The 13,175-nt window shown below is 42.3% G+C and overlaps 1 protein-coding gene across 1 annotated transcript in view; it reads right to left on the bottom strand.

Annotated features, from left to right (window-relative positions):
* Positions 1 to 7,518: 7,518 nt before the first annotated feature.
* The window catches only part of METTL24 (methyltransferase like 24), an 87,888-nt gene continuing 82,231 nt past the window's right edge, over positions 7,519 to 13,175 (bottom strand). Inside the window, exon 5 of the mRNA XM_073337033.2 lies at positions 7,519 to 8,840. Within this exon, the coding sequence (XP_073193134.1) occupies positions 8,526 to 8,840 (315 nt within the window). The 3' untranslated portion in view covers positions 7,519 to 8,525. The remainder of the gene's footprint in view (positions 8,841 to 13,175) is intronic.

Here is a 13,175-nt window from a genome sequence, read left to right on the forward strand (position 1 = left end):
GCATTTCAACATCCCCATCAGTAATTTTCTGGTCTGGGAAGTAAGTCCCTTCCTGCAGCTGTTCAAACAGAGCAGAGTTCCTGAAGATGCGAGCATCATGCACCTTTCCAGGCCATCCCACGTTGATGTCAGTGAAACATCCCTTGTGATCCACCAGTGTTTGCAGCACCATGGAAAAGTACCCTTTGTGGTTTACGTACTGGCCACCCCAGTGTTCCGGTCCCAAGATAGGGATATGCATTCTACCTATCGCCCCGCCACAGTTAGGGAACCCCAGTGCATTAAAGCCATCCACAATGGTCTGCACATTTCCCGAAGTCACTACCCTTGATAGCAGCTGGTCAATGATTGCATTGGCTACTTGCAGCACAGCAGCTCCCACAGGAGATTTGCCCACTCCAAACTGATTCCCAACTGACCGGTAGCTGTCAGGCGTTGCAAGCTTCCACAGGGCTATGGCCACTCACTTCTCAACTGTGAGGGCTGCTCTTATTTTGGTGTCTTTGCGCTTCAGGGCAGGGGACAACAAGTCACAAAGTTCCATGAAAGTGGCCCTACGCATACAAAAGTTTCGCAGCCACTGGGAATCATCCCATACCTGCAACACTATGCAGTCCCACCAGTCTGTGCTTGTTTCCCAGGCCCAGAATCTGTGTTCCACGGCATGAACCTGCCCCAACCCCACCCAATCACCACATGCCATGGTTTTAGGAACATCTGTGTCCATGTCTTCATCACTATCGTAATCGCGCTGTCATCACTTCCTCGCCCGGGTTTTGCAGGTACTGCACATACTGCTGGATAATGCGCGAGGTATTTACAATGGTCAAAACTGCAGCAGAGATCTGAGCAGGCTCCATGCTTGCTGCACTATGGCACCTGCACAGGTAATCCTGGAAAAAGGGCGCGAAACGTAGGAGAGCAGAGTGGCAGCGGAAGAGGTGCTGTTCAGTTCATGATAGCTGAAAAAAGGTGGGAAATGGCTGTCTTCTGTGGCTTTCACAGAGGCAGGAGCCCAGGACAGACAACATGGAGAAGCTCGGTAGCGCAGCAAGAGCGGGAGAACAGAGTTGGCGGCGGAAGCTGTGCTGCTCGGTTCACAATGGCAGAGCAGAGTTGGCAGCGGAAGCAGTTGATGAGGAAGAGAGAGTAGATACTTATAGAGATTACATAGAAAGACGAGAGAAAATGCGAGGTAGATTCATAGTACTGGGAGAGAAGCGGTGCACTGTATTGCACCATCTGCTGAAAGCAGTATGGTGTCTGCACGCCAAAAAGGTGCGAAACAATTGTCTGCCGTAGCTTTCACAGTGGGAGGAGCGACTGACGACGCACACCCAGAAACACTTGCGAGAATGTTTTTGCCCTATCATGCACTGGAAGCTTAACCGAGAATTCCAGTGGGCGCCGGGGACTGCGGGAACTGTGAGATAGCTACCCTCAGTGCACCGCTCCGACATTCGATGCTAGCCTCAGTACTGTGGATGCACCTACCAAATTCACATGCTTTAGTGAGGACACACAAGATCGAATGTATAAAATCGCTTCCAAAAATTCAAATTGAATAATTTTGAAATAATTTAATACTGTAGACGTACCCTTAGAAGTTTCTTTGACTTAGGCACCTCAATCACTCAAGTCAATTACCTGCTTTTGAAAATTTGACCATAAACCCTTTTATTATCTTGTTTATAATGTTAAAGTATCATTGAAGTGTTTGGTGGTATTGTGCATGTTTGAGGCGCACTGTTAACTTACTGTACAATAGGCCATTGAGAAAGTGCTAGATATATTTGACTTTAATGGTCAGAATAAGAACTAGAACATGAAGTTGTGATTCAAACCTAGTTGAGTATCTCTTAATAAAAAGAGTGACAGCATTGATCAAGCTTGATTTTCCTCAATGGCCTTATGGGAAGCAATTTCAATAATATGGAGACTTATGAAGCTTAACTATGGTCAGTAGCTAAGCAGACATGTTTCTGGACTACCTCAGGCTAGAGTGCTGGGTTAAGGCTTGTCTGCATGGGAAACTTTGCCAGTTGGAATAGTAGAATTATGCCTTAAAAGTTATACCAGTATAACTCTGTGTGCTTCCAAAGGAACATGAGTGCATTTTTAAGTGTCTTCATGGTGAGCTGTTGGTATAATTTATAGTGATTTTAAACTCACACCTTAGCTTATAGCAGTACACTTTTCCTAGGTAGCTCTTATTTGCCCTCGGGCAGATTAGCTGGTTAACTGAGGCTTTTTGCCTCTTGAGTCCTCATGTGACACTTCTCGTTCCACTCCCCACTCTCTGATCTGTCCTTAGCACATTGTGTGTCTCCTGTGGGGGGAGGGTTTTAGTCAAAATCCAAGATGGCTTGCATGAAAAACACCTAAAAAGAGAAAGGTAAAAGAACCATTCCCTGTAGTTCTCAAATGATGCAAAAATGGTTGTGAGCTTTTTTTCAAACCATTTTCTCCACAGCCAGGTCCTCTTCTCTCTCTCTCTCCTTGAAGAGGTAAGTGCTAGTGGTAAGTCGTGCCCTTTTCCCTGAAGAATAAAATTCACAAGTAGCTTAAATTTTGATTGTGGATTAAGACTTTCTCAGGGCCACAAGTCTACGAATCAGGCTGGGCTCACATGAAGCACTCCTCATCATCTCCATAAAGAATGGCACATACCTATTTGTCTGAACTTTCCTCCAAAGTGAGCTTGGCTTTGGCTTCACTTCAAAAAGCTAAATAAGGTTGAAGTTAAAAGTATGGGTTGGGAGTGGGAGGTAAAAGTGGGAATTGAAGAATTCCAGTTAGTAGAGTTTCTGTTTCTCTTTTTAAGAAAAAAGTAGTTTGGAGTTACCTGACTCCTAATGCTTTCCTTTTTGCATTTTCATTTTTGCATATTGAGGCTCTTTAGAAGTGACTGTATGGTCATGTCTCACTCAGAGCTGGCTCCTCTATTTTAGAAGGGTTTTGTGGCTTTGCATCTGTTGTCCAAAAGGTAATTAATGGTCTGTTGGTTCTAGTGTTCCAGATCTCACAGCAGACCCAAGTCACAACAGCCTCTCCTGTTAGCTCTGAAACAGCCTCTGGCAAGGTGGTAGAGAATGTGGAATAGTAACCATTGCTGTTAGTTCACACTGTGACCTTCAAAGGAGTTATCTTTAGCAAGAGGTTGAGATTTATAGGGATGTCATGGCACTTTATCCTGTTATGCATTTTTTTTTCTACGTGATACGGATTAGACTGTGGATTAAAGGGGTTTTAATATGAACGCTTGGTCTCCTTATTATTTCCTTCAAAGACTGTATTACTCTACCTCACTGAAATTAGTCTTCCAAAGGAGGAAAATAATGAAGAAGGCCTCCCTCTCCAGAAAAATATTCAAAAGAGAACTAACCCAGTTTGAGGCTTGTTAGATGCTATAATCATTCCCAGAGAGGTGCAAAGCATAGCTATTCCAACCCCTATTTTTTAGACTGGGCTTTTGTCCCTTAAATGGACCTTCCATTAATATGTTATAGAAGAAGGCTTTAATCCTTTTGTTGTAGGGCTCTGAAAGGACCTTTATGATCAAAAGATGGACACTCATGAGCTGAAACTTTTTTAAAGCTTTACTATTGTATATGCAGCCTGTGCTTTCAGGCCTGTTGTAAGTGGGGGGTTTAATTTAAAAGCCTTTGGATTACATTGTGGTTCAGTTATTTTGATTCAAAAATTAATCTTATATTAAATATACAAAGGAAGAGATCATCACTATAGGCACTTATTTTTTCCCCAACTGTTCCTGAAGGGTGGGTGTTCGTACATACCGACACACACCCTCCTTTCAGGAACAGTTGAAAATATGATTACTTAGGTTGGGTAATCTAGTCAAAATGGAAGAAACATTCCAGTTCTTATTCAGGCTTGAGAACTTATCTGTACATATCGTGAAGTGGGCTTGTCTTTGATCACTCTGTGGTTTGGCTCTCAGATCAAGTGAAGTAGAGCGGATGATCTCTGCAAAGGCTTATTCCAGAATCAGCTGAAATATCTTACAATGACATAACATAGTTATCTCTCAACAGGGACTTTCGTTTCAGAAAATGCATTGTTCAAGTGGAAGTCATCTTAGATATTGTCCATACAAGACTGTAGGTCCCAAGAGGAGAAAGAGATGCAAAAATGTGTCTGAACTTCAGTCAGTGTTTATTGTGACTTTACCCTTGGAAATTTCAGCAATAAAACTGCTCTAAATAAACTACAACTACTGTCATGTTATGTAACCAAGGAAGAAGAGACCAGGAGTGATCTACTAAATAATTCCAGAAAGTTCTTTCTAGAGCAGAGACGCATCTAATAATGCTAGCCAAAAAGCATGAGAAATAAAACCAACAATTTGGATAATAAAACAGCTCGGCTCAACTCTCAAATAATTCACCTGAGAGTATTTCCTTCCATGTGCTTTATCGTTGGGATTCCTGCAACAGCCTTGTTTGCATCTGCCAAGAATCATCATTCTAAAGGATAGCACAAAGGATCAGCATGTTTTTCTTGCACGTCCTTTGATCCTTCAAGTACTGATGCCTTTCCTGCTAGCATAGACTCGTACATTGTGATTCAGACTTGATCAAAGTCTGGTCCCAGAGGTGTAAACACAAATTACATTTGGAGGGGGCCAGGGCACCAGAGTTGCTACTGTCTTTCCTGATCAGGTTTAAAAACCTGTAAATAAAACAATTCTGTGTTCTAAAAATGGAACAGTTCCTTTCAACATGCCTCAGCACGGGACTGCTGTTTGCTATAATGACCAGCCGCCCTGTGTCCAGCATGCCCATAGCGAGGGTGCCTGAAAAGTGAGATTGTTTGGCATAGTGGTGGCCAGTGTTACACTCTACAGCTCTACAGGGCACCAGCTGTATGTAGGATTGACTGCTTTTAAATCAACTGTAAATTAAAATATAGTCAGTCACTCAGGCTGGAATTAATCAATTATATCAGTACAGTTACTAATGCAAAGCAAATGTACCGTTAAGTGGTATGATATTAATGATCTGACATTCTAGCTCTCCATTTCCAAAAGCAGCAAGCCTTGAATTACACTTTTGAATGAGTTCCTTTGCTATTGAAGGATTATCAGTGTGATCCACTTTGTCTTTTTGTACATATAAAGCAGACAAATAATTCAGGCCCTTCTTTTTCAGCAAAGGAACAAGTAGGAAAGCAGGATGGATGTTTTCTAGAAGTAACAGGTTCTGCTCTATTGTACAGTCATCTTCTCAGATTCCAATGGCAGATTCAGGTGAAGAAGTGCCTTGTGCATCATATGTGGCATTACTTGTCCCATGTTACTGTTTGATATGTGGTGGAGAAACATTTTTAAATTAAACTTTGTTAGTATTCATTAGCATACTGGGAAGATGGAAAGACTTGGTAAATTTCATCCCCTACTTCAACCTGAGATTTGGCCCTTTAAATGAGAAAAGACTAACAAACATGGGGGGACGGGACCAAAAGTAAGTCCCAAAATCGTGATACCTACCTCTTACAGCCAGAATCAGAGACTCTAAAGCTGAAGGTCTGGATAGTGTGTAAGGAAAACTAGAATTGCTCATTTTTTCCTAAAATAGTAGAACAACCTGCTCTCCGCTAAAGAGTGTCCTGTCTAATCTAAGACTGCAAATGTTAAAGAACTCCTGTAGCTACTCCAATATTTTCCTGGAGGAGGTACAGAACCAGAGACGTTTGTTCCCACCCTGCTCACTCCTGATTTTATTTGGGAATCTCGAGAAAAGTGATGAGCTCTGGGTATTCTAAAGTTACAAGTCTGCTGTAACGTCAAGAGATGCATGATGGAACTTCAGTCCATTTCCATCATTACACTCCTACATTGTTTCAGAGCAATAAACTATAATAAACTTGTGTGTCTCCTTTAATTTCTTGGGAAAAGTTTACATAATCCATGTTTGGAGCCTCTAACTTGTGCTTTCTTACACTACTAATCTGCAGCGAGTTGTTATAGATTACCAGTTTAGTTATTAGAAGACTGTCCCACGGGAAAAGATGATGTGGCACTATTTCTAAAACCAAGTTGTTAATCACACCCAGATTGATACTATCCCAATCTGACTTCTGAAAAATGATGACTCAGACATTCTCGGGGTTGTTAGTGATCACTTTTAAGTCAGATCCATGTAACAGCTGAGGAAGTCTGACGACTTTAGGCATTTTTATACGAACTCTTATGGCTCTGTGTCCCCTAAAGAATATTACTGTTCACTACATAAGAATTTGCATCCAACGTGCTTGTAGTAAAGAAGGAATTCCCTCTCCACTTTCATTCAAAGATCATTCCGTAGGATCATAGCTTCTTGAGCAGAACGCTAATTTACTTCATTGGTGTAGACTGACCCCATGAAAAGCTCCCTCCATGGAATCTGTAACTACAGGTAGATGATGTGAATCAGTCAGTGCAGTGCTTAGCTGCAGGGCTTCTTCAGTGTTGTAGTTCTTGGGAGGCAATCAATAATTACAGCGGTTTGTTTAGCATGACATCAGAGTTCAGCTGCCTGGACCCAGGTTAGTACAGAAATGAAAATTGAAAGCTTATCTATAAACTGGGTCCTCTGTACATCAATCTGTCTGGAAGCCCCAGCCTCTTGTGGAGCTCTCTGCCACAGGATAACAATGAGGCCAAGAACTTACTAGGAGTCAAAAAAGAATTGGACATTAGCCACATAAATAGCAAGGACTTCTTTTACCTGTTTTAAATGTTTAGAAGTGAGAGAAACCCCATTGCATCAGGACATAAAGCAGCCTCTCACGGAAGGGAGTAGGAAGAAAATTCCTTGGTGGTGGAAGAGGCAGGTTATTCCATAATTGTCAATTTCAGGATATTTTGCCTCTTCCACTGAAGCATCTAGTACTGGCTTGTGCTAAAGAGTAGATGGATCACTAGTCTGCTCCACCATGGTAATTCCTAGGTTCTAAATGGGTGGCTTGGAGATCGCTGGGGGAGGAGCCAAGGGAGGCAGTACTAAGCAGCAGGGGAAGGAAAGAGCGAAGAGGAGGAGAGGGCTGAGCCAGCTGCTGCTACCATCTTACAGGGGGAAGACAGTTGACTGGAGAAGATGCTGCTTGTAGGAGGAGCCTGGAGGGACAGGGGAGGAGAAGAACTGACTGATGTATTTGTGTGGCATTAGTTAATGGATCTGGGGAAATTGTGTAGCAGGGCACCCATTTAGTATGGTACACAAGTGTTAGGAAAATGGTACATAACTTCCTCTGTTTGCCAGCCTCGGAAGGCAGGTCTATATAGCATGATGGTGTGTGCGGTGTAGCAGCACAGCAGGGAGTTTGTGATGATAGGTGTGAACAAAGGAATGAGGGGCTTAAAGGAGCAAAACAGGAAAAGAATGATTGAGGAGAGTCTTATTAAACATAGTAAAATGAATTGAGGATAGACTGAAAACTGAGTGGCAGGGGAGAAACACCAAGGCTCAGAGCAGATGGGAAAGTAAAGGAAGTTAAAGAATGGAAAAGGAAGGGGAAGTACCAAAGCAAGGGAGACTGTGTGTCTTTTATTTAATACAAAGTTTAATGGCAATACATTACATAAAAATACTAAATTCTCTCTTAACCCCTCTCAGATGGGTAATATTGGATGGGCTAGAGTTTTTGAAATGTTCACATAAACCATGCACTCCTTCACTATGTTTCTGGTAAAGTGAGGGGGAAATGACTTCTCTGGGAAGTTTAAAATATATTGCTTGGGCCTACTGAGCCTGCCAGTTGGGCTTCTGAGGGAAACCTGGAGGGGCCAGTTGAGTGATTTGAGCTTGTTAGCCATTGGAAGGGGGACTGATTTGAGTGAAGAATGCCTGTGGAGGAGGCGCTGGCATGCATATACCAGGGGCAGGTGTAGTATCTGACAATACATTACACCTTTTTAAAAATTGACTGGATTTCCCATTGACTGTCCCTTTTAAGTAACTGTTGGTTGGAAGAGAACAATCTGCCACAACTGTCATGGGAGTGTTTGTTTTTAAAGTAATAAAAGGTGCTAGTCTAAGCACAATCATTTAAGGAAAATGTATCACTTGGCCATCCCTGAGAAAGTAACTTATTTGGATCAGTGATTTTTTTCAGCAGCATCTCTTGGTGTTCACTGTACTAGAGCTGCTCCCAGTGAATTTTCAGGGCCAGAGTAGGGGAATGCTCTCTGCTGACCTTTAGGAAGGCTGGGGTCAATCCACAGCCATGTGTGGAGAACTGTTAGCCACTTTAGACGAACACTTAGAAAATATCTCTCATCTGTTTCTAATAAAGTCTATCTACGTAACTTATGGAAGATGCATGTACAAAACAATTTCAATGCCGGATCTCTTTTTAGTTTTCCGAAACAATGCATGATAACATTCAGCTTTTGAGATATTGCTTAGAAACATTTTGATAACAGGGCCTCGGTTTGCAAGTTCAGTAACTTTTGTCAGCTGCTCCAATGTCCTTTTCACTAATACGGTTCAATGGGATGATTACATGTCATCAATTCCTTTATTCTATTTCCATCTTGTGTTCACCCAGCTTAGTGTGTAACAGCTACTTGCATTGAAGGCTTCCTTTTTCAGAAACATCTGTGGTTTCAATAAGTCTTTGTAAGTGTGAAAAAGCCTGAAATCCTTCAGTTCTAATTCTTTGAGAAGACTGTACCAGTATCGGACCACCGTGCTGTCATTGCCACTGACCTCAAATCCAGGCCAATGAATGTGGACTTCAAAGACCAGTTGTCCTATCTGTTCAACAATGTCTTCCAGAATCAGGTTTTCCAAAATTTTCCACTCAGCACTTTCCATATCTGCCTTGAGGACATCAATCTGAAACAAAAAGCTAATTACTTTATGAAAAAGACAGACTTTGCAATTGCTGTTGATAACCATCTGACGTGCCATGCTTTTCAATTTCATTCAATTTTACTTAATTACTCTTGAGTATGGCTGTTTTTGTTTAGCAATCCCAGCACCTCCTGTGGATAATTGAACCAGTTTTTGAAGTTTCATAATTGCTTGTTCATAGCTTCCCCTCCCCAACTCCCCACGCTCTCAACTCCCTGTTTTAAATGCTTTGTAGTTTGAGGCTTCTAATGAGGGTACTAATGTGGTCATTAAACTGCTATATTTTATTATTCCTTTACAAATCCTCCACATGTCTCAAAGTTAGAGGGGTGAGAAACACACATTGATATGCAAAGATATCAGATCATACTTTTCTTTAACTTTGGCTGTGCCTGGGCTGAAGGAAGTGGTATTTGTCCATTACTTTCTTTACTATTACAAAATCCACTAAGCCCAACAAGTTATGTATGTTTGTACAGCAATAACACTGAGGGTCCCAATCAGGACTATTATGTTAGGACACTCACTCCCTCCCTCCCTGCCCCAAAGACCTTCCAATCTAAGTATATGAGGACAAAACAGCTGCATACAACAGACAAGGGCAGCAGAGAGTAACAGTGAAATTGTTTTTGGTCCTACAGCCGAGGGCATTCTGTGCCAAAAAATTAAAAATTCTGTGCACAATAGTTAAAGATTCTGCAAATTTTATTTGTCAAATAAATGTGTAGGCTCCAGCATGGCATTAGGGAGCACAGGCCACTGGCTGAACAGAGGTGGGAGATCACACTGCAACTCCCCCTCCAAGACACAAACTCAGCGGTGAGGCTGCACCCAACCCTGACATGGTGCAAGGACTGGGCCTGCCCCAGAAACACCCCAGGGCCCTGCCCCTCTGTGCCAGGTTCACCAGATTTGGGCAGGCAGGCTCAGCCTGTCAGGATCCAAGTGTGGAGGGGCTTAGTGTGGGAGGATCCAGGTGTGGGTTGAGAGGGTTCCGTGTGGGGCAATCTGGATACACAGGGATTTGTTGGTGGGGTTCTGGGTGCAACGGTAATGGGACTCTGCAGGGGGAGCCAGGTGAAAGTGGTTGGAACTCAGTGGGGTGGGTGTCTGGGTGTGGACAGAACTCGGTGGGGGATCTGGGTGTTTCAGGGTATGGGGGTCCAGATGCTGGGGGAGTGGGGCTCAGTGTCCTTTTATCTCCTGTTTTTGCCTAGATATTGCAGCTTATGAGGCATGACAATGCTACTGCAATGCTTATTATAGGGGAAAATGAGATGAGTGAAACGTAGTGTTTCATATGCGTATGCATTTTCTTGTTTGTGGGCTTAATGTCAGTCAGATAATATTGTCTCAATTTTTGTGATTTAACTTTTATGTAAATTTCTGTTACACGGCTATGACAGAACAGAAGTGTACAGCTGAAATGCACACAAGCTGACCATTTGGGGAGTGCTTGGTATGCAGCTCTTTGGCTGTGGTAGATGGAACCCTGTTTTGACTTGTGTTTTGCTGTGACCCATTCAGAACTCACAAGCCATGTCCAGTTGGTCTGAGTTCTTGGAGGGGAGATCTCCAAGGAACATTGAAGTGCTGTAGGAAGCGGTGTTTGTGATTCATTTGGTGGTGCTATTTCCTTTCAATCAGTCCCAGCATGCTCGTGGAGGTGTGCCTTCTAGTGGAAGAGGCTTAAAACCAGGGCCTTGACCACTTGTGGCTATTAAGATCCCACAACCCATTTTGTAAGTGTAGGACTCCACCACAGCACTGAACTTAAATTGAGTAACAGGGCTTAAATTGTGCTGGGGCTTGCCAGGGCTGAGTCCCAGCACCTCTTTTGTTACAAATTAAGCACTGCCCCCACTCCCCTCTCTCTGAAATGGGTTGGGCTTGTTTTGAAAGGAAGTGCTGCTTTTTTCTACCTACCTGGGAGTAGGACAGGGAGTTCAGAAAGGCATGACTAGAACTTGCTGGGTAAGCAAACTGGAGACAATTGAATGCTACTCTGAAGAACTGGATTCTACCCCTGCCTCTGCCATGGAATTTCCTATGTGAAGCTAGGCAGGCTACTTACACCAAACTTTCCACAGGTGGTCATTAATTGTATAATCCTCATTTTCAAGGTGCTTGACTTGAGGCACTGGCATCTGACTTGCAGCTGAAACTAAGGGGAGTGGGAACTGTGCTTTGAATATGTGAAGTGCTATATAATGTTACTTATAAAAAAAAATCAGGCCCTAGGTGTACCAAATTGAGCACCCAAAATCAGTGGATACTTTTGACCTTAATCTTTGTAGCTCAGTTTCCAATTTGCAAAATTGGATATAATACTCCTTCACCACACAGCGGTGTTGTGAAAATGAATTTAAAAAACATCTGTGAAGCACTCAGCTACTTTAGTGCTATGCACCATAGAAAAGCCTATGAGGAAACTAATAATTATGTCTCCAGAGCAAGGTTTGAATAGTGTACAGTAAATAAAGCTTACAGCCACACACTGAACAATGAGGAGAAAATAAAATATTGACTAGCTGCTCATTGTCAGTATTGTCCATCCTGTGCTCTGAATGAGGCAGAGGGTCCTGTGGGAAAAAATAGTGTGTAATCATGTAATTAAAGACTATATCATAATGCATAAGCACAAGGGGGCCAAATTAAGGGTGCACAGGTATCCTCAACTCTGGCACTTCCTAACTTTCAGTGCTTGATTTTGCTACCTTTAATGTAGCTTTTTGTCTTTAATACTTTATATATTAGTTTACTTGTGAATCATTTTAGACTCTATTGTGTTGACAAGCACTATAAATATAAATTGTATTTCCTTAACTCATTGTGACATTTAAGGTGAAAAGTAGTTAAGGGATGAACCCAGTAGTTCCTCTTTATAAATTCAAATAGCTGCTGCTTTTCCAAAATACCTTTAAAAAATTGGACCTTGCTGTATTTTTGTAGCTAATTTACAGTCTAAACAAGTATGATCATTACATGACTACACTGCAATGCCTTAGACACCACTGGCTTTATCTTCATGGGACTGCTGTAATTTTCAAAAATGGAGACATTATCTAGTTTGAAAACTTTTCAGAAAAATTGCTGCTTGGCTTCATTCTCTCATTTCCCCACTATTCTTGCCCCATAATGATATAGTTTGAGGTCATTCTGTCATAATCTATTTACAGTTATTGTCTAAAAAATATTAATAGCCCTGTAGCTGCACTGGCTGAACAGCAGGCACCCTGCACATTCTATCCCACTTTCATAAAACTGACTTGAAATGTGGCTATTAACTCATTTTATTCTGCAGAAAAGTTGGTTGCCAAGCCACAATAATGACTTTATTAAACACATACTGGAAGGAGCAGAAAAGAAATATGATGCTAGCAGAGATGTGATATATACCCAAGCCAGAATTTCTTAGTTTAACGTTCTACTAGTCAGTGCTCTTCATTGCTCAGGCAAAGATAGAAACACATACACATATCTGTTCACTTAGCACCTGCTCATGTGCAACTCCGATTGCCCTACTTGCTGTTAAGTACCAAGGGCTAAATCCATGAAGGTACTTAGGCATTGTAACACTCAGCAATGCAACACCTAATCCCTAGGCATCCTGCCACCAAGATTGGCATCCAGACTTCTTGTACAATGCATGGTGAGAGATAGGCAGCTAAGAAAGGGATTCTCGGAAGCCAGCAAGTTGAGCAGGGAACTGCTTAAACTAGCCAGGAGTGAAATGTAGAGGAAAGAGGCCACATACCTTCTCCTACAGTTTGGCACCTAAGCAGTCAGACTTGTGCTCTGGCAGACTAAATCTAGATGAGAAATCTCACCAAAAAACAAGCAAGCATGACCCCAGAATACCCAATAGTCTGGGGATTAGGGCATTCACCTAGAAGAGGGGAGTCACAAATTCAAATCCCTGCTCTGCCTGATTTGGAGCAGGGACTCCCAGGTGGGAGGCTGAGCTTGGCAGACTCTTGGTCTAATTTTCTTTTGAAATTGTGTGAGCATGTGTGAGAGAGAGACAGAAGTTTGAATGAAAGTACACAGATTACTAATGGAAATAACCCTCTCTGTGGACTCTCTCCTAGGATTAAGGATATATTTTGAAAAACCTACTGGAAGCCAAACACCTTCTGACAGATTTCTTCTCTGAGGATCCGGATGTCAATATACAATGATTCCAGCATGGTGCCGCCTAGCAGAGAATTTCTGATTTTGAGATTTGAGTCCTTTGAGGGAGTTAACCCACAAAATAAGCTCTGAAAATGTTAGTATTTGCCCTGGGTGCCAGCTGTTAGAGCTCTGTGTGGGAAA

Source organism: Lepidochelys kempii, chromosome 3 (assembly GCF_965140285.1).
Source record: "Lepidochelys kempii isolate rLepKem1 chromosome 3, rLepKem1.hap1, whole genome shotgun sequence".
In the NCBI taxonomy this organism is placed as follows: domain Eukaryota; kingdom Metazoa; phylum Chordata; order Testudines; family Cheloniidae; genus Lepidochelys; species Lepidochelys kempii.